The sequence below is a fragment of the Ambystoma mexicanum genome, chromosome 4p (genome assembly GCF_040938575.1).
Source record: "Ambystoma mexicanum isolate Mex_15411 chromosome 4p, UKY_AmexF1_1, whole genome shotgun sequence".
Lineage (NCBI taxonomy): Eukaryota > Metazoa > Chordata > Amphibia > Caudata > Ambystomatidae > Ambystoma > Ambystoma mexicanum.
Window position 1 is genome coordinate 172,055,499 of NC_090927.1, and position 22,448 is coordinate 172,077,946.

Here is a 22,448-nt window from a genome sequence, read left to right on the forward strand (position 1 = left end):
AAGGAAATCACTTCAAACAAGTATTTCACTTCAGAGTTGCAGAAAGGGTCCAGGGACTTCAGAGAAGACACCCTAGAGAGATTCCAGCAGTGGGCCTGGGTGAGCTGGATGAGGGAACTCCCAATCACATGAATCACCCCCAATGCCTCACAGGAATACCAAAAGGCTTAAGGTAAGCAATACCCCAGCCAACACAGTAACTCAGCAAAGAAGAGTTTGCAGCTGGATATCTTCAGGTTCTGCAGTCCAAAACCCATTCCTTGTCATGGCGACTTAAGACAGGACACTGGAAGGGAATTTGCAGCAGGAGTCAATGGGGAAAGACTTCAGGCAGGAGTTATTTCAAGGCTGGTCACAGCTCTGTGCTTTTGTCACCCTTTTACAGGAGCCAGGATAAAACTGAATATCCCTGGTCGCACTAATCTGGCCCAGAATTCTGGTGAGGGGACTTCAAGCATTCAAATCAAGTCTCTGGAGGTCCAGCAGGATGCCACCAAAGTTTCAGCGAGATTCAAGAGTTGGAAGACTGTGCCCTGCGCAATGGCTCGAGGTCCCAGGGTATTGGGTTGGTGCAGCCTGGCAAGGTCACAGCATGTCATGGGATGGCCTAACATGCAGGTCTTCTTGAGTCTATTGGATATCACCAGGCTCTGGGTCATAATTTCTGGGACCCCCAGGTCGCTTGTAAGGAAGGGTAAAAGCAGGCTTCGGTTACATAGCAGGCTTTCTGGTCGCTGGAAATCATCTCGGCCAGCTTTTCTTCTTCTCCCTCTTTGGATTTGGTTCCAGTAGTCTACTTCCTCTTCAGCTCCCAGGATCAAAAACTTTATACAGGAATCCAGCCAATCACCAGGCGTGCAAAATTCAAACCTAAGGGGTGTCAGTCCTTTGAGGACAGCCAACCTCCCAGTTGGGCCTGGTTCCAGCCAGGCTGGAAGACAAAGGGCTGCAAAGTTTTGGACTCCTCCTTCGCTTCCTGCCTTCTCAGACACTCTGGAGCCTAGGTGGGCTTGCCCGAGGCCTGCCGCCGAAGACAAAGCTTTCACAAAGGACTTTCCTGACCTGGAGGGTAGAGGAAGGACCAAGAAAGGACAAGAAACCAAAAAAAGGCAAAAAAAGAAACCGGAGGCCATCAAGGTGCCTTGCTGCAGTTGTGGAAACAGTCTATAAATTGGACCGAATTAGTAAAAAAAAGGTTCACTGCCGCCAGCCTCTTAGGTTAAGCTTGTCTCTGTGTGCTGGTCTCACCAAATAAAGTGTAGAGAGGATATAAATATCCCTTCTACCTTTGGGAACAGTTGTTCATACAAAGTAAGCCAGAAAAAAATGTAAAAGGGCATCCAAAAAGGGCAACCCAGCAACACTGCACAGAAAGTGCTGCATGCTGCAACAATAAAATGTAGATGCCAAAAAGTTGTTATCTGGGCCCATGAAGAGCAGTACAGCCTGGGCTGTGTGGGGGAGGCGGGCCCAGACCAGGCTGCTTGGCCATACCCCCAAAAGCTCCTCCTTGTGGCCCTACGTTTGCCAGGCATAGCCCGGGAGGTAAATAGAGGGGAGTGGAAAGCCTGCTCAACCCAGGAGGGTGGAGCAATGAGGTGCAAGTCCCAAGTAGACCATGTCATGCAACCCTGAGGCATGTCAGGCAATTCCTCATCTTCCGAGGTGAAGATGAGGAATCCTGGGCAGCTCCATTGAGTGGCCCGGGTGAAGAAAGCCTGGCCCGCCCATCGTAGCAGGCCAGGTGAAGGCAGAAGCCTGCCCCCTGCGTCTCGCAGCGCATTGCAGACAGGGTGGGCCAGAAGCCCTATTGAGGCCAAAGAGTGCGGAAGCGAGATCGGCAGCGTCCCTGTCATTATGGGGATGCTGCCAAACAAGACAGTCGCGGGGTGCGCTGCAGCGAACATGGCGGTGTCCCCATGACAATAGGGATGCCACCAAAAATTACAATGACGTCATGAGTGTGGTGGTGATGTCTGGTGGGCCCTCCAGCCTGAAAATAAGAACAATACCATGGGTGTGGCAGTGAGCATGGGTGGACTCCCACTTGCGCAGCGCGACACCCAGAACATTTTTAAGACCGTAGGCATGCGCAGTGAGATTGGGTGGCCCCAAGTGGTGGACGGGGCCACCCCAAAGAAAGAAGAGGGCTGAAGTCCCCATTTGTCATCAACGGGCCATAGCCAGCCAAGCAACCACCAGCCTTGTCGCTAGGATCAGCCCTGCAACCACCAACGTCACCAGCAGTACCGATCCAGCGCCACAAGGTCAGACCGCAAAGCAGTGTAGGGGGGTGACTGACTGTAGTAATGATAATGATGTGTTATTTATATAGCGCCTTAATCCATAGCGCTTTACAGAGCACATATTTTACATACAATATCACCCAACCGAAATTGGTACTCATTTATCGACCTCGGAAGGATGAAAGGCTGAGTTGCCCTTGCCGGAATTCAAACCTGCGACCTGCAGATCACGCTCAGATCGCAGCAGCGAGCGCTCAACCCGCTGAGCTATTTTACCAGCTGTAGTCACCCCCATTGGGACATAGAGTTGTATGTAGTATATATGTGTTAATGTATTTATGTATGCGTAGTCATATGCATATATTTAAGTACTATGTAGGTTAATTTGTAAGTATGGGCAAGTATAGAGTTTGGGGTAAGTGTTGGGGGTATGTTAAGTAGCATTACAAGATAAGTAGGGGTAGGACGTTATATGTAGGGATTAAAATAGGGGTAGAGGGGAGGTACTCTGGCGTGAGGTAGTGGGATAGGGTGGCGGCCTGTCTGAGGCCGCCTAGTAAAATGGGTCCACCCACAGAGGCCATCCTCCAGCCTCACACTCTATGTGTGTGGTACCTGAGTTTAGGTAGGGGGCCTGTTACATCAAACTCAACCTAAGGGTCCCCACGCCCCCTTCAAGGAAGGGTAAGATGACGTGACAGGTTCCCATTTAGGTAGAGCGCACGCCGGGGGACTCCTGAGATAAGCCCTAATTGCCTGTAGGTCCAGCACTGTGGTGGCTCTCGCGCTTGCCACAGGAATCCTACTCCTCCTTCACTCTGTCCCTGTGGGTAACCCCTGAATCCTCCTCCTGGACGCCCCCTCTGGAACCCTCCCCTTCCTCTATAGTGGCCTTGGTAACCGCCCATTCCCAAGTGAGGTGTAAATTGCTGCATAGCATTGTACTGCAGCTGTAGTTGGAGCTAGCGTTGCGATACGGCTGTCTGTTGTTGCAGGGCGGGGCTAGTTATGAGTGCAACTTCTGGGGCCTATTTAGACAGTTTCCTTTGGACTAGTTTTGCCTCATCTGCTTTTCTATCCTCTGCCTTTTGTTTCATAATTTCTTGCCACAGCCTGCAATGGTGTACTATTGTAAGTTGTATTTCTGACCATGCCTTAGCTTCCATGCCTACCAATTTCATCAATTGCCCCTGTACCGGCTCTGGTAACCCTTGTATCAAGATGTGATAAAAGATAGCTATCGTTTTATCCCAAGGCTCCCTAGTTTCGAGGTGCCACAGCTCTTGGATGTAACTAACAGGGTCCTCATCGTCCCGCATTTTAATTGACGTGATTGCCCCTATATCGGACGTATCAGGGTATTGTGTCTGTAATGCCTGCCATACTGCATGTCTGCAATTTGCGAATGGGGCCCCTTCATGTACAGTGTTGTGGGTAGTCACTCCTGGGAACCCAGCCCTCTTCCAGATGTCATCTGCTGCATCACCGAATATGGAGACTAGTAAGCTCTTACCGTCGCCCACCGCTAGCGTGTGCCCCACTGTCAAGTTTCCCATTTCATATAGCCACTTCTTCACCCCTCTGCTTACAGAGGGTAGTCTGCACTTGATGTTCTCCTCATCTGTGTGCTTCCAAGGTACGTTCTGTGGCCTTGTCCCTCCCCTTTCTAATGAGGGCACTTGCAAATACGCTGCTCTTTCTTCTGGTGTGCGTCTATACTCTCTTATCAGGATAGGCCCCCTCTCATCCTCTGCTCCTGCACCCATGTCCGTTATCTCTATTGTATGTGGCCGGTGTGGGGTGCTCCGTGTCATGATGAGCCCGCCTGGCGAGCACGAGAGCCCCTTAGTTTGTGTTATTACTGCCCCATCTCTCTTGCACCATTGGAGGTTCCGGAGCCTGCTTGTATAAGGCGTTTGCGGGGCCGCACCATCTGTTGTGTCTTGTGTTGCATTGTTGGTGCGCTGTCACCCCGCTCTTTCTCTTCTTGTGTTCTACACTCCCATGACATGTGCCCATTCGTGTTATATAGTTTACTAGGCCTTCCCTTTCTTCGTCAGTTTGTCATCCCCGTCTTCCTCATCACTACAAAATCCGTCAGAGAATGTCAATTTGCGTGCCTGTGGATAACGTACAGTCACAGTTTCAAGATCGATATTAGTGGACCCACATGCATTCTCCTCCTCCTCCTGTACCCACAAGTGTACTGCCTCGCTACCTATCGTATGTGCCATGGGCAGATTCGCGCCACCCGCTGTGTACCCATGAGGGTCCTGCCGATCTCCTAGTCGCTCTTCATCATGCCTCTTTCTCTCTAGCTCTTCCTTTATTGCTTCGTGGACCTGTTTTAGTGCCCTCTTCTCCTCATCACTCTGATTACGCTCCCTCGTTATTCTTGCCAATCTCAGCTCCTTTAATTTTCCTTCTTCATACTTGCATGTCTGTTGCAATATCTTCTTCCTCCAGAACGCCATTTCTCTCTGCGTCTTCCTCTCACCTTCTCGCTACTCCCTCACTTCTTCTGTTTCCGTAATCTGCTTGGCTCCATGCATGTCCCTCTCAGTTGCCCTTTCCTGCTTCCTTTCCAATAATGGCAACTGCTCCTTCCGTTCCTGCTCCTGTAGTTCCAGTTCCCTTAGTATGGTCTCCTTTTGCTCCTTCATCTCCTCCTCTAACTTCTTTTCCGCATCCTCCCGCTGTTGCTCCCTACTTGCCACATGTGTTGCCTTTTCTCTACACCCCTGTCCCAGTTCCAACTCCTCTATTGCCCTATTTGCACCTTCCGCCTCCACTGTTGTAACCCCTTGTATTTTCAACAGCAGCTGGGCCGCTACTCATTCGTCTGGACCTATTACTGCAAATTCTGTCTCCACCTTCCCCTGCTGCTGGATTTTCGGGGCGCACACCTTTGGGGTATACGGGGGTGGCTTATATGTGGGATTTGAATATCCTTCAACTGCTTTTAATTCTCGTTGCTCCCTTACTTTGTCTAGGTCCTGTAACAGGTATAAGCCCTGCTCCCCCTCTATGTCGGAGGAGGTGGTGCTGGGGGTGGCACGCATGGGTCCGCACCCTCCTCTTTCACCCCCCCAACCGCATGCTCATCATCCATGGTCTGTCCTCCTGGAACATACGCCATAAGTCATATCTCCATACGGTTAGTTAACTTCTTCCCCTTGTATGTGTTCTGTAGGTGGGGCAGTAGTGATTGCAGCGCATCTTTGGAGAAACAGGCGGCCATGGTCTTCCCTTCCCTTCTGTACCTTTAGATGATTGTATGCTGTATTTGACCATTTTGTCCTTCTAGAGGGGCAAGGTTTTACACATATGCTGTATGGGGGTTACCATTGTTCCTGATCCCGCTATACATTTCCCTAGTTACCCTCCCGTGGAAAAATAGTATAGTTTTGTATTTTACCTGACCTCTAAATGAGGGTTTCGATCTCCGCCGCCAATGCAAGGGGAAAGAAATTCATAGGTTATGCAATGTAGTTTATCATTTCTCCTTTTGTCGTCTTTTTTCTACGAGCCTCCGCAGCTTTGTACCTTATGTGGCATACTCTCGTACTGCCCCACCTTCACCAGAGCTGCCGTAGTTCAGCACACCACCTCAATCATGCACTGGCGCCGTCCGCGCACTACAAAAAATTCCAATCTACTAATCCTTCACTACTCACAACACAATGCCCTATGCAATGGCCTATGGGTGACGTCACCAAACTAAAGTTCACATGACAGAAGCACTTTGTGCATGCACAGAACAATACATTGTCTGAACCCCACACCAAACCCACGGTCTTCCCACCTCCCTGGAGTGGCGTATGCCCATCAATTCAATATCAACTCTACGTGTTTAGACTGCACCCGTCGCGTCGCCTGACGTGCGATACGTTTCTCACAAGGGAAACTTAACCAGCTAAATCACCATATGCAGTTTAAGATAGCTCCAGCTAATCTTTACGGGAATTCATCATCTATTCACTGAACTAAAACGTCTGACTTATAGGAATCCATCATATCAACATAATCATGCACGATCAAAGCCTTCCGAGCCACCGATCTTATTAGACACAAGAACCTGTTGCCTTGCAGCCTGAACACTCACTAGACACACAAAAGGGAATTCTACCTCTACTCCGATCCCTACCACCATGTGCGTGTTACCCGGCACTCAAATGCAAAAAAGTCCTCACAAATTACACTCCCCTCATTCAATTTACACATCCCCCCCCACCCACACAAAATTGGGTTTCTTATTGCGTTGACCACATTTACATTTTTACACGTCTCCTGGTGCCGCTTGGCCGCCAACTCCCCTCTTTTGGCTCGTCTCGCCCCGCTGGGCTTAGTGGACAACTCGCCAATGGGATCATTTTGAAGTCGGCTCCCGATGACCAATTCTCTGTTTTTGCTGGCCGGTTATCTCGCAAATTCCAGCGAGTGTCCTGCAGTCCTCCGAGGTCCAACGGCAGAGGAGGCAGCACCTGGCTGAGCCAACATCACAAACAATCTCGCTGGGCCCTCCACCTTGTTAGGGTAGTTTCTGGGGCTGGCAGAGCCGTGCCAACAGTCCGCAGACTCCCAGCTCACGGAAGGTCCTAACTCATTCCCTGGTCCCAAAGAAGTCGAGGTCCACACAAGGAGCAACGTTACTGTGGTTTATTATGCAAAACACGCAGGGGTCAAATGCTTGGAGCGATCCAGGCACATCTCATCGTAATCTGGCTCGCAGGCAAGTTTTGTACAGTTGTGATGGAATAACATGCGTCACTCAACAGGTTCCTTCCCCCAAAACCTAACAGGGTTCAGAATTGGTTACTGAGTAGTAGGTCCAGTATAGGACCCTATACAGAAGAATTGTTAATGGACATTACTGGGTCAGGTGGTGTGCTTGGACCATCCGTGAATGTTGCTACTTTGAAGCTGTTACACTAGGTGAGCCCTGTGATTGGTCACTAGCCCCCGCCATCTGCCCCCAAACCTCAGTGTCCTGGTTGGCCAGGCTGCGGGCCCCCAAGCCTGGGACTAACTGTACCCAGCCCGCGAGACCCGTTTTCACTACCCCTTCCTCTACCCTCCCCCACTGTGTCCCCCCTCCTTGTAAATTGTTCTACATATTGTCCTAATGACCCGTTTCATGTTTGTAAATATGCTTCTCTCACTTTTGTACCGGTTATACTGTAAAGCGCTTTGGCTTAAAGCGCTATATAAATTCAATAAACATATACATGTATTCTATGTGTCAGCAAGGTGCAACTATGCGTCTGTGGTTATACAATGGTGTGTAGTAGACTAATGCCATGAGAGCGTTCCATTCCTACCGTACATGGTAGCTGGACAGTAACAAGTATTGTTGCAAAGAGCCGCTGTCTAGCCGTGGGACGGCTGCTTGTTCCCAGCCTCTGGTCACGTGGGAGGAGACCACATCTTTGGTCCAATTACTTCGAAGTAGCTTGTATTTTGCAAGGAATATTCTTTTACAGCAGCCGGTGTCACCTTGGTTCTGGTGTCTGGCATATTACTTGCAACATAGTGGCCTTGGCTGCTATTGCTTTTGCCGTGGCTATTCTGCTTGCACAGCGTCTTGTGGTCTGAGACCTCTGTGAGACGATCATTGCCTACTATATATTTCCTTAAGGCCTGCACGGCTGTCTAACAAGTGTTTTCCATAGTGTCCATAGATTAGCGTATGTCGTGTTTGGCCAGGTCCCTTGGGTGCTCCTGTCCTTCAATAGCGTTAATTGCATGTAAGCGTCTGCAAGCATATGTACAAGCTCGTCTTGTGTTTCTGCACTGCTGTAGCAAGCCTAAATGTCAAAATAATAAACGTGCTGCCATGTGTCGCCATCCTCTATCTCATCGAACTGTACTTGTTCTTCATGTAGATTGGTGCGTGTATGTCCCGGTTGCACGTGTGCTTCATATCTAACATGGCTATTTCATCGAGATGTCTCCAACGACCTGCAGCATGGCAGGTTTGGTTCTATGCCGTTAGTCAAGTCTGTCCATGTGGTTGACTCCAGCTCTGTCCTGTGGCTCTTTGTCAACTCTAGGCAGAGTTTGCGTTGTAGCAGGAGCATATGATAGACGGTAGGATACCTTTTGTGGTAGTTGTCCATGGATGGAGCAGTAGGGATTGGCATGCGCTCATAGGATCGACGGCCATGTTGTTGCTGGTGCTTCTTCCAGGGAGGGGGTCATCCAGGATTGAGGGTCTGTGTGGATTTTCCCTCTTCAAGGTGAACAGATGATTCGGGCAATTGGGGATCTTGTATGAGATTTGAATAGGATGAAAGGGTAAAAGAGCGGGATATGCTGTTTTTGGGTACTGGGTGATGTGATACAAGGTAAGCTGGAGTTTGGTAACAGCGGGCCAAGGATCTGGCCACTGGGACAGCGGGCCAAGAAATCTGGACACTGGAACAGCGGGCTCTACTAGATGGGATCAGCTGGGCAAGGTCTGGTCACTGGGCTCTCCTAGATGGGGTGGTTCTGCCTGGATCTGGAGTTTGAGTCAGCAGGTCAGGAAGCAAGTCAGTACGTGCAGTCCCTTGCGTTTCTTTGTCTCTCCCTTAAATAGCCAGAATGACATCATCTGTTTACAACCTGGTGGGTGGGGTATAGGTGGGAGTACCAAGGAATTTGTCCTATCCTAGGATAGGCCAGCCGATCGGTCCTCCCACCTCCCTCCGGGCTGATTGGTCCTGGGGAAATGACATTTTATGTGTGTGCGTTTATGACTTCCTTTGTCTCACCACAGTTACTTTTAAGTTATGGAGCAAGCTTCAAATCTATACTAGTCACCATCATAAGAAACGCATGCAGATTCTGTATTTCACAGGGATTCGGACAGTCTGATCACCAACTCTGTGCGAGGTAGCATCGCTTTTGGGCACAATTTTGCAATTTTTAAGAGAACCATAATATTTAAAATGCCCCTTACTATTTCACATATTTTCACCAAGTTTCATGCCTGTATCATTTATACTTCACCCCGAAATGCATTTTTCCTGCCATTCTAGTTCCCAAGGTGCTAGCAACATGCGCTGGGTATCATTTTGCTTGTTCAAAAATCACATGCAATACTGGCATAATATCGAATTGCTGCTTATTTAGGGTGCTGAAACAAATGTCTTAATGTACACCCGTTCTTTAAAATCAATGGGGTGAATTCGTCACAGATGTGGGCGGTCCTCAAACCCCCACAGCCAAATGTCTCTGCCAGGCTTTTGGACAAAAGGACCTCCTGGGAGAGGGTGCTTGAAGGAAATCACACCTTTGGTGCAAAACAGGGATTTTCTCCCTTCCTTTGCATTTGATGACAGCCCTGCCGGCCCATCTGGTAGAACCTGTAATTATCACACTGTCAGTCCCATAAGAACAGATCACATGTGCATGCAGCATCAGTTCACTGGTAGGTGCGAAAAATGGGAGGCAAGCTTTCCTGCCAAACTGGTTTGACTGAAATTCCTGGGCCTCAACCTGGATGATTGAAGTCTTTGTGGGTGGGGGGAAGCATATGGAACATGGCTTTGCAGCCCCTCCACCCACATATGACATGATATGCCAGGTTATTTATAACGCTCTTAATACCCCGAGGTTTCTAAGCGCGGACCCGGGGATCGAACCTGTGCTGCTCAGTGTCTTCTTGCTTCCAAGGCAAGCATGTTGCCACCGACCTATCCTCAAGAGTCGACATATTTGATCCCATCTGTGTGAGCATGGGCTGTAATTGTATTTAACTTTTAAATGGCATTTTCCTGATTTTCAGAAGAGCAAATTCACACGTGTGTTTATTTCAGTTCATTTTGAGTTTACCAATGTGGTTTCGACAGCACACAGTTTCTTGTTCATTTACCTTCTGCAGTGCTTTAACAGATATAATCAGTTTCTTGACACTGAGTTACTGCCAAGCATTTCTTAGAAATTGACATGATACAAAGAAACACTGCATTATTTCTTTCATTTACTGCAGCTTGTGCGTGATTGTTTATAGCAAAAGAAAACATAAGCCGCGTTTAAGTGGAAAACAGAATTCTTTGCCTTACAAGTGTTTTTCCAGTACATCAGCTGTTCTGGATATGTATTGCCTTTCTTCTTGGTATTCAGCAGAAGTAAAACATGCCAGGGTGGGTTTTCATGAAGAGCACTTTGTGATGTTTTAAAATGATATCAAGAGCAAATTGCAAAGCCGTCTTGGATGTCATGTGTGTAGCTTTAGTATTCAGAAAACAGAATAGCAATGTAATGTCATTCAGCATGTAGGTCATTTTCTTGTGCTTTGATTTGAGGCAAAAACAAATGCCGCCATTCTCTCGGGTGGCAGTGTTCAAAGCTCGCCACACATGTGCCAGTGAAAGAAAGCACAGCTGTTTTTGGGGTGAAATATGGAAATGCAGTTTTGAGGTAAAGGGATTTCTGTTGTGGGCCTTGACTGTACCCCAGAGAATGGAACACTTTTCAGGAATGGCACACAGCTATTCTAGGCAGGTACAACCTAATGTAACATACTGTCAGATGATTTTTAAGATCTGTGGATCAGCAATAGCTCTAGGATGGCACACAGCCAGCACAAGGTAAATAAAACCTATATACTGTTTAAAGGAGCTATCAGCAACTTAAAGGTAAGTATAACCTAAGGCAGACGTATTCTTAACAGGCTAACAAAAAGTCAGGGGAAGCAAGATCCAGTAGGGGACACTCATACACGTATATCCTAACCGGAATAGTAAAGCGAAGCTAATAGCATTACTTTTGGGGAAGAGGCACAACCAATTCACAGGTGAGTAACTTAACCTTATATATATATATTTCAGAATAGTGCAACACACATTCAAGGTAGGTAAGAACTTTTGTAACTGTCCACCCTCAGTGTTATAGTTACCAACCAACTTCCTTTACAAGTTCCAGAGGAAGACTGTTCAAGGTATTTCACTTTAAAGTTAATTGAGGGTTCAGGTACTTCAGAGAAGATGCCCTAGGAGGATTCCGCAGTGGGCCTGGGTGAACTGGATGAGTGGCCTCCCAATCACAGAAATCACAAAGGCTTAAAGGTAGCTAAGTGGACGCCAAAAGAAGCTGTTTGGCTGTTCCCCCAGCTTCTCTTGGCCAGGATTCGCTTTGCAACCTCTAGTTGGGAAGAGGAAGCAGCCTTGTGTTACAAGCAGCAAAACTCTGCAGCTGGAGGCGCCAAGTAATAATGAACTCTTTGCTACTTTTTCTATTGGACTTTGTTTTTGTTGAGGATTTTGTTTTGTTGAGGATCCCCTAGAGGGATTCCAGTGGTCACCCCACTCTCCTGTAATAACGCTAAATTTGTTTTCTTTTTGCAGTGTCTTACTTGCGCATTTGGCTCCTCCCCCTCTTGATTGTGCACTACAATTGATGCGGGCTCGCGCGCCCACCCAAGTGGAGGCCAAGTGAAGATATTCAGCGGGTGCGGGATGTCCCAATTCAGTTGATTAAGCAGCCTGTTATCGCCCACTCCATTGGTTGCTCTGCTCTAATGTTAGTGGAGGCTGGCTAATGAGTTTGACGTGTAGCCACAGGTAGGAATTGCATAGCCATACTATCTCCTGGGATAAAATCCCAAACTTATGCACTATATCTGAATAGGGTAACTTTGCTAAGCATTTGGGGAGCGTGATTCTTTATTACGATGCCTGCACCTAGACAGTGACCGAACATTGCTAGAGCAGAAGATTGTACCATCACACACCAGAGGGGGCATTGAACATGCGCATCCAGGCTGCGTAATATAACAAGAGGCAACATACTCTCTGCTGTCTGGGAGTTCAATTCCGCGCACTAAGCAGTGCTCGCCAGAAACTTTGATCGTCACACCTGCTGGTTGGGGGCCAGAGAACGGGGGGTCACTTTTTTATATTAGCGGTGGCCACTTGGTGGGCTAAGCACTGGCCTGTAGTTATAGGAGGCAATGATCTTTGTGCTATCCTCTGTATGCTTAACGGACATCTACACTTTTTACTCCACTTAGTACGAGATTTTGTTGTTGAGTTACGGTATTCTCCAGCAGCACTGAAGGGTATGCTGTGCAATATTTATCTCCAACGTCAATCATCTCGGCAGAGAGATTTGCATCTGATCCCATTACAGCGGAGTAATTCCGCAAACATCAGAGTACGCCATAGTAGTTGTTAACTCTATAACTATCTTACCTGCTGTTATGTCACGAAGACGCAACAGCATTGAATATGCTTACACTCGTCCTATCTCTGTAGGCCCGGCCACGAGGAGTTCAACAATACAGGGGACGAGGCTGTATGATGACATACTGTATGCCCCCCCCCTGTTTTTACTCCGGTAAAAAATATGTTGCGGATGGCAATGAATATGCCTCTGCCTCCTTCTCCTCCAGAACCTAGTGATTCCCTATTACTGGATGCTGAGGCTATGGCGCACTCTTCAATGTTACCATTGGGAGGTAATATGCAAGCTCAGCAGGAGGAAGCCTCCAGCTCCTGGCTATTTGGAACCTTACCGAAAAAAAAGAAAAAAAAAATTCTTCTTTGCCAGAAAGCTCATTTTTAGACACCACCAGAATTTTTTTCAGCAAATGCTGTTTTGCAGGATTTATCCCAACATTTACATGACATCAAACTCTCCGCAACCTCACCAGTTAGGGTAGAAACCAGATATTATGGGGACCCTTTTATTAATTCTACAAGAACTAAAAGTTAATTCTACAGGCTTTATGGAATTAAGAATTCTTATGGAGAGAAAACTCACAATCCAAAATTGGCTTAGATGCTCTGGAACTCATTCCCACAAAGATTGCTACTCGGCTGATGACCGTGGGAATTCCCATAGCCAAGTATACTGACAAAAACATTAGATCCCAAAGTAATTAAATCTGCATTTCCTACTATCCTTCCACAGGAACTAACTGCCCCAGAGCTTTTGGCCCTAAAAATAAACACGGTTGAGAAAAAGGGGGTCACGGCTCAAAAAAGTAAAAGTGGCCAAAAAAATAAGAAAAATAAAAAACATTGAAATCCTCTTTATATAACCAAAGAAATACATTTCCCAAACACACCTGGAGAAATGTTATAAGAGGAAAAGGAGCATCTGTCAGAAGTAATAGACTGTTCCGTTCCCAATACGAATTCCAAAGGTTGGGTGTATAGCGTCCCGACCAATTCACTATCAGACGAAATGACTCAAAAAATTTCCCAAAGAAATGAATTTGGACTTAAAGGGAAACTGGCAAGTTGTCTGCAAGTGTGGCCCCTGTGCATTCTAAGGGCAATGTGTTGCCAACTTTGGGAAAGCAAGTAAGCTATGGTCTTTTCTCGAAGGCCAATATTCATAATCAGGAAAAATTGACCGTTTCCCCGGCTGTGCAAGTAATTGACCCCCAAGCAGATACAAACGCACTAGGGGCCCCTAATTCGATCCAGCTCCTGAAGCCCGCTGATTGTCCTCAAAAGAGTGTTGACCCTCCAGCAGAAAAAGCCGCAGCAGGCGAAATAGTGGTAGGGGTTCACGATAAACGTGAAATGACCAATATTGATCTGGTCAGCTGATTCGTACAGCAGTTGCTGAGGCAATTAAGGACAGGTCCTCCCAGGTCAATCCCCCTAAAAATAGGGCGGCAGGACGCTGAAAACTCAAGGACATCTATTAATGATACTATCCCAGTACATGCCAAAGATCAGCAGGAGTTGCTGGAAGAAGTAGATCTCAGCACTCCCACCATTATTCCGCTACCTATTCAAAAAGTATTGGATAAAGTTCACCTAGTTGATATGCTGCCACTCTCTAATCCTACATTGCCTCTCCCGAGAGCATCTTTGGGGGAGGCAGTAATAAGGCTTCCTAAAATCTATCTGGACACAGAATTAAAACATATTCCGTGGAGGAATCCATGCTATTTGGATTCTCGAAGCATTCTACTTTATCCATTATTCGATTGCGGTATGCAACAGCTATGAATAGGGAAAGATCCCTCTCACTTTACAATGATATTCCTTCACTGCCAAATTTGGCCTCAGCAGATATTAAGAGGGTAGATTGTATTCATCCCTACTGCTTTGATCATGCGAGGATAGTCTTCCACTCTAAGCTGGTTTACCAAAATGTATTATTGTAATTGGATCAGTTTAATAAGAGGGGCTTTGACATTGATATTTGGTGATGGCTTGCAACAGCAAGGAGGATATACCCAAAATTATTTCTCCCGATCGGTACATCCAGGGGGGCAGAACCAAAAAAAAAAAGTCAGAGAGTCTCCCGGATCAGGAAACAAGTTGGAGATGGCTAACATTGAGCCTACAAGACTCGATCTCCCAGCTACAATCCTTAAAACAGCAAATTTAGAACCAGGAAAAACGCTATCCATCCTTTGCTGGAATTCGCATCTCTCTTCCTCTACTGAATTATGCTCTAAACTAAAAGCATATTGTGCATACAGGAAACATGGATGACGACCCCGGCCCAGCTCGATGTCTGAGTGTAATCACCTCTTAGCTTCGAAAGGCCGGATAGGCCGACGGTCGGGAGGCCTTCTCATAGCCATAAAGCTGCACTCGGGCCTACATTTGATCGAAACATTCATAATTCCTCCCTATGCTTTGGGGGCACTGTTGAAGGTGGATAGCAACACACAATTGTCTTATTTGTTGGTTCGGAATATATATTGGTCACAAGGCTCTAATTTATATGAGCTAATTACAGAAATGGAAGATATTATTGAGAATTGCCTGTCCAAATATAAAGGACTCCAATTTTCTGTGATGGGAGACTTAAACACTAATATGAAGCGCTTTATTGATGATGCAGAGGGAGCCCTCGCAGCTCCACTGAATGTGATGGGAGAACAACTTGGTAATATAAAATCGCAGTCTCCGGGTTTGGTTACACAAAAAATGTGATTCTATGTGGTGGAATATGCCATGCAAAGTCTGGGGCTTAAGATCAGTTCACCAAGTTTTGAGACAGGATGAACCCTATATAACTTGGAAATTGGGGCATAGGTCTTCCGCAATTGACTACATCTTTGCATCCAAGCTCATCGTTAAAGGGATGGTCTAGTAAAAATTTTTATTTAAAAAAATAGATAGGCCACATAAAAAAAATATACTAGCATCCTCCGTTTTAAAACTTCCTATGTAAGCCCGAGAGCCCCAAATGGGTGCCCGAGAGCCCCAAATGGAAAAGCAGATTCAGGCAGACAACGCGGTTGTGTTGGAAAACGCTGCGGTTTTAAAATAACGTTGTATTTATGTTTGCGGTCGCTTCAAAAGCGACCTCAAACATAAATACAACGTTGTTAAAGCTGCGGTTTTATTTCTAAGTTTTCCGGGCTCCTCCAAAAAAAACGCAGCTAGTGCTTATTTTTTGTAAAAAAAATAAATAGCACTTACCGAGATTCAGCTGTAGCTTTCCTGCTCTGGTCTCCGGTCCGCGTCCTCCGAGTCCCGGCACTAATGAAGGGAAAGCCACCCAGCGGTAGACTTTGTTTACTACAGCTGGCTGGCTTTTCCTTCATTAGTGCCACAAAAGCAAAAGCCAGCACAGGAGGGCCTCCATTTCACAAAATGGCTGCGCCCCTGTGCTTGCTTTTTCGAATTTTGAGCTTGAATAGCTCAAAATTTTACATAGGAAGTTTTAAAACGGAGGATGCTAGTTTTTTCTTTTATGTGGCCTATCTATTTTTTAAATAAAAAATTTTACTAGACCATCCCTTTAATCTTGTTGAAAAATGTTCTCTATTCTCAACGTTGTTGAGTGATCATAGGATGCTCGAGCTATACCTGTTCATCCCTAGAGGAATTGTCGCAGCTGAAATTATGTCTACTTAACTTGCCATGAATCCCGGTAACAATAGGATCATTTGGAATTCGGGCAACGTTCAGTTATGCAATAATCTTTTTCGTAAAGATCATGCTGAAACAACCTACGAAGAAAAACAAAAGGTTTACTCATGATTATTTTGGCCCCTATGTAAAAACTCTCATAGAAAGCTCAATAAAGACAATGGGCAAAAAACAGTTAAAGAAACAGCATAGCCATAAATATGATATTGTCAGGACTAGCAAAACTTTTCTACGCAGCTCATTAAGGAAACTCAGATCATTAAAAAATGTTGGAATTATCAAAGAGAGATGGGGCCAAAGAACTTGAAACAATTTTACAAAAATTGGATAAGAAACTATAAACGCATGATGCTTCAAGGGGATAATGAGGAAATGCTGTGCTCACTTAACCATAATTCAGTGAGACAATTTTGGCACCTCATAAACAGGACTTCTAAATCTGAAGCCGATTACAACCTCAATTCTATCGATGAAAAGGTATGGGCAGGCCATTTTAAGAACTTACATGCAAGCAGGGACCCTCCATTTCGCTCAACACATTCCATGTTAATAGCCCAGTGGGGATGTAACTTTTCAATTGCTGAGATCAGGGAGAGGATTGTTTTGGCCAGCTCGTCTAGAGCGGCTTTATCGAATGCTCTTTTTAAGGGTGATCCGGATACCTGGTGAAAAGCTCTATGCCTCCTTTTCAAAGACAGAAAAAAAAAAAATCAAACAAAGATCATCCCGCACTCATGGAATATGTGTTATTATCATCCCAATGTATAAGAAGGGCGATAGATCCTCACAGTCAAATTATCGCCCAACTGCTTTATTAGATTCGGATTCCAAAATTTTTGCAAGCCTCCTCCTTCAACAAATTGAAAAATGGTCAACTGAGAACAAGATTCTCTCGCCAGCTCAATTCGGCTTTAGGAAGGGAATAGGGACTATGGCAGGGGGCCTTTTGATTTCTTTATTACAAGAAATGGGATGGAAAAACAGGGCCGTACCTGTCTCTTTAGCAAGCATTGATTTATCCTTCGCTTTCGATTTAGCGGATATAAATATATTATATTATTAGGCTTACCACAAGAGGTTTTGGTTATGCCGATTCATTTCCATGAAGGCTCGATGAATCAAATTCGCTTGAACAATGAAGAACTTCTCTCCTCGCCAATTACAAGGTCTAATGGATTAAGACAAGGCTTTATTTTTGCTCCAACATTGTACAATCTGAACTCATCCGTTATAGGCCCATTCCTATTGAATGCTTCCTTCATTCAACATAAGTTGGAAGGTCAAAAGTTGTGTTGGTGTTCCTATGCGGATGACTTATTATTTGATTGGATTCCTGTGGGGCTCCAGCGCTTAACAGCTTTTGTAATTTACATTACGTCAAATGGCTTATCTGTAAATGCATAAAAGTCCCATGTTCTGTGCTTTAGTCGAAAACAAAAGCTGCCACAAAAAAGTTGGTCCCTGAATAAGACTAAACTAGGAATTAAACATTCAATGATCTATTTGGGACTTTTTGTATGCAATAATCCAAATGGCGCTCAACCTCTAAACCCATATCTGATGAAAGTCAAGGCATTCATTACTCAAATCCGCCTAGTGGATCGCAAATTCGGTACAGTCTCTTATTTTCCATACTTAAGATACTACAAACAAAAAGCCATTCCTAAAATCTTATAAGGCATTGAAATGCCATTTATAAGTGGCAAGTATGATTTAAATAGATTTGAGGTAAGGATTCTTCGAGAAACGTTATTCTGCCTCCCAAAATGCATTTCACCAGTAGCAATACGATATGAATTGGGTCTTCAGTCGCATAAAAGCATGGTAAAGTGGAAAGGTCTACTGCTATTCCGAAATCTCATAAATCAATGGGGAAATAACCAGTATAGTGATTTGTCTGGTATGCTTAAACAAGGCACCCCCAATTCGATATTTCTTGATACATTTATGAAAATCTGTAGGAACTTACTGAGCTGGAGCATTGGTGAGCACTCTTGTGCTTAATCCAAACAGAGTAAAACAACTGCTCCAAAATAATGACTGGGCTATCACAATTGATAAATTATCCCATTATAGACTGTATTCTCATTTGGTCTCTTATTATAAATATATGGGAACTCCGGAAACTTATTTTACCTCTTTTCCAAATAAAGGGTGGAGAAATATATTTATGAGATTTCGATTTAATGTACTGCTAACTTGAAAAATCATCGCAGCACGAGCCACATTTTTGGAGGTTCCTATTCTGTGTAGACATTGTAAGAATACAGAGGTAAAAGAAACATTGAGACACTTGATGACTGAGTGTCCGGCTTGGAGTACAAAAAAAACACATTATTTTTGATCGCTTTGTCTTGGATGTATCAAATGTGGACCTGGACCTTTTGTGGAAATGTATGCTATTTTATAAACAAATTCCTTTGCAATTAGCGGTTGTAAGATATTTGAAGATAGCATAATCTAAGTACTAGACAAGGCCACACTATCAGGCCAGCGAAAAGGAAGGGCAGTAATGTGTTTATGAATTTGCTGTAAATAGGTTGTTCAATGTTATGAATTTTAGTGCTTGTACACTAAATACTGGACTATTTCTTATACATTATCCACTAGGAATTCTGGTTGCAATGATTAATTGAGATTATTGATTCCTTGTAATCTCTATTTGTCGTAATTTCAGTAACTTTTTAGCTTGTCTTTTAGATAAAACGCTATACCCTAATTTTGTTTAATGATCTTGGGCCAGAGTAAAAGGAAGGATAGTATTGTATTCATGAATTCTCTGGAAATTGGACGGTCAATTCAATTATGAATTTTAGTGTTTGTATGCTAATGAAACTCTTTATTCATTTTTCAATATGAACTTTGGCTGAAATTTTATCTGAGATTATTGATTCTCTGTAATCGATAACTGTTGTAGGTTTGGTAATTTCTTAGCTTGTCTTTTAGATAAAATGTTATAGTGTAAAGAGTTGGAGCAGGAAAACTTCAGGATCTGCAGCCAAAAACCTGGCTGATGGATTCCTTTGTCAAGATGACGGGAGACATGACTTTGGAAGAACTTTTGCAGCAGGGGTCACAGGAGAAGGCGCTAAGTAAGAGTTTCCCCGCAGCTGGATGCGGCTCTGGATTTGGTGCCTGTTTATGCGCACAGATGACAGAATTTTGTTGGTCGAATTCTCGTCGTTTGAAAGGTCCAGCACTCTGGTGAGAGGACTTCGGGTCTGAATTGCGCCTCTGGAGATCCAGCAGGATGCCCACAAAGTTTCTGCGAGATTCATAATGGCTCGAGCTCCCAGGGTATTGCAGCCCGCAAGGTCGCAGCATAAGGTGGGATGGCTCAAAATGCAGGTGGTCTTGAGTCTAGTGGGTCTCACCGGGCTCTGGATCGGGGTCATTGTTTTCGGAGTCCTTCGGTTGATTGGAAGGAAGGGCCACAGCAGGCTCCGGTTACAGAGCAGGCTCTCCGGTTGCTGAAAATCATCTCAGCATTGGTTTTGCATCTTCCTCTTTGGTTTTAGTTCCAGTGGTATACTAACTCTTAAGCTTCCAGGATTGAACTTTAATGCAGGAACCCAGTCAAACAGCCATGCAACATTCAAACATGGGGGGGTGGACATTGCTTTCAGGACAGCCAGCCTTCCAGTTTGAACGGGATTCTCACAGTCAGGCTGGAAGACAAAGCGCTGCAGAGTTTTGGACTCCTCCCTCGCTTCCTGCCTTCACAGACACTCTGGAGCCTGGCTGGGGTATCCACAGGTTTCCCACCAAAGATAAAGTTAATACAAAGGAATTTCCCACGCTGGATGTCAGGCGAAGTAACAACAAAGGACAAGAAATGCTAAAAATGGTGAAAAAAAGACGACAGGGGCCATTTTGGTAAAATGAGCACCTATGGGTGCCTCTACCGGGGCTGTGGAAACACCCTGTGGTAAAGGTGCATCAAATTAATGTTTGTCCTTGTAACATAAATGTAACATTTATAGTGAGAAAGGGGATACTCGCTGTCTCCCCAGCACTCCACATAAGGTAGGGGATGCTGGTCTCACCTAATAAAATGTAAAAGGGATCTCAAGATACTTTCTTCCCTTGGGAACTGTAGTTCTCACAAGGTTAGCCAGAGAAAGTTAAAAGGGGAGCCCCTATGGAAACCCAGCAATAATAGCCACTTATTGCCAAAAGGTTGTCAGAGGATAACTTTTAAAAGACTATGGAGCGTCTTAAAAATTACACCCATAAAAAGAGTAAAAGATTCTGTCAGTATGGAAAAAGGTTCCCACTCACTGAGGTATAGGGAAAAGTCATCTACCAGTCCAGAGAAAGTTCTGGGGTTGACACAGGTCAAGAAGATTTAACATTGATATGAAAATCCCTAACAGAGAGGTTGGAATATTCAAAGGTATGTGGAGAGACCTAATGCAGGAGACTTGAATGGGTTATTTTGACGTGAACTTACAAACAACTCAATTGGGAAGGGCCAGATTCTAACGTGGTAGTCAAGAGAAAAGAATAATGTTCTCAAATCTTTGCAGAATTAATTTACAGGCACAGAAGTCAGCTTAGAAGTGTGTTCAATGATTAAGCAGTCAATATACCAACTTTCTAAAACTTTACATTTTTATTAAATTCAATAGTTGTTTTCTTGCTTCAATCTATATCAGCACGGATGCATTTTTCTAAAAAAATAATTCATGTTTATAAAATTGTGGGAAAAGACATGAATAGAAACAATACAAAAAGGTATAAAAACACACATACAATACTATGCCCATTCTAGTTCTTACAATCAAGTGTACATTGTTTACATGAAATAGGAGTACCAATTAGAAATGTGATTAGTAAAGTTCCAGCCAGTCAAAACTATTGTTACAGGAGAGAAGGGCACAGACATCCAGAGCAATGCAGTTTTCGGAAAGGTAAATTGAAATGTAGTGATGTCACACATTACTGGATTGACTGTTTAAACGCCTTTGAATACCAAGATTGAATGTAGGCATATCTTGTGCTAATGACATCCACGAGACCAGTGAGACTTGCCAACAGAGATCTACTCTCCATACCTAGCTTCAAACATTCTACTATTGGAGGTAATAGCTTCCCGGTGAAAGCGGCCAAACTATGGAATACTTTGCCTCTCAGTCCAAGAACAGCCCAATCCTACCACAAGTTTAGATCCAACACCATCATATGGCTGAAATCCAACAATCAGCATTAACAGCCATTACCAAGGATACAGTCAGAACTAATCAGCCACTGTTATGGGACTCACCGCACGTCCTGATATCCCCACGTCTGACAGTATCTCAGTAATTATCCCTTGTATTAGTTTCTATTTCATATGTAATGCCCTTTGGGAACTGCCTGCACACTTTCCCGCTGCATACTATGCCTGTAAATATGCCCTCCCTATATTTATACCTTTGCAATTTTCTTCCTGCATGTAATCTGTATATATCCATGTATAACTAAGCTTCGCATATACTTGTAACTGCTGTGTCCTGTTACCCTTGGGTATGATGAGCATTATAAATAATAAAACAAAACAAACAATGGAGTACATTTCTATTTAGGCAAGCTTTGTAACAGCTAGTGCCACAGCAAAGTTCTGTGAGGGCCACCTGAAAGGCATCACAATTGAAGGGAGAGAAGGAGTCAGTAGTGCTCTTAATTATACAAGGCAATTTCCCTTTGGATCATAGCTTTTGATCCCAGTAGGCCTCTATATTCTATATCACGAATAGGAAAAATAGATATATGTTAGCCCAGGACTGTTGTGCAGAGCCATACTGCGTTATTCACATCATATACATGGCATAGCTAAAGTCATACGTTGCTGCAAAGAAGGGTTTGGTCGGTCACTACATCAACTGGTCACAATATAGACTGTGCTTATGGGCACATTATGCATTACATTCTGCCTCCAAAACGGACAGAATCTGAGCAGCAGATGGACGTTGCAAGGGGTCCTCATTGGTACAAACAGAAAACAATTCAATCACTTTCTGGTACGATTCGCCAAGCTCCTCTACGTTAAGTGCAGGTCGGGTGCCTAAAGCTTCGTAATAGGCATCATCATCAAAATGATCTTCATCAAAAGAGTCATCTGGGGGAAAATACAGAATACAGTTAGCATAAGTTCGAAAACGGCCCAAATGGTACAAAATCAAAAGGTAAGAATGTACTAGGTTATGATCCTTTAAACATGCAGAAACTTTTTCCTAACCTAGGTACGAACCAAAAATCTATGAAATAAGCTCAGACTTCACCCTCTACAGCCCATGCCTACCTATATATAAACATGAACAACTTCCTCATTTGGGACTTAGGCAGCCAGTCTGTACAACAACTAAAGCTGCTACACAATAAG

The 22,448-nt window shown here is 44.7% G+C and overlaps 1 protein-coding gene across 1 annotated transcript in view; it reads right to left on the bottom strand.

Moving 5' to 3' along the window:
* Positions 1 to 20,673: 20,673 nt before the first annotated feature.
* The window catches only part of PBK (PDZ binding kinase), a 192,208-nt gene continuing 190,433 nt past the window's right edge, over positions 20,674 to 22,448 (bottom strand). Inside the window, exon 9 of the mRNA XM_069605635.1 lies at positions 20,674 to 22,184. Coding sequence (XP_069461736.1) covers positions 21,982 to 22,184 — 203 coding nt within the window. The 3' untranslated portion in view covers positions 20,674 to 21,981. The remainder of the gene's footprint in view (positions 22,185 to 22,448) is intronic.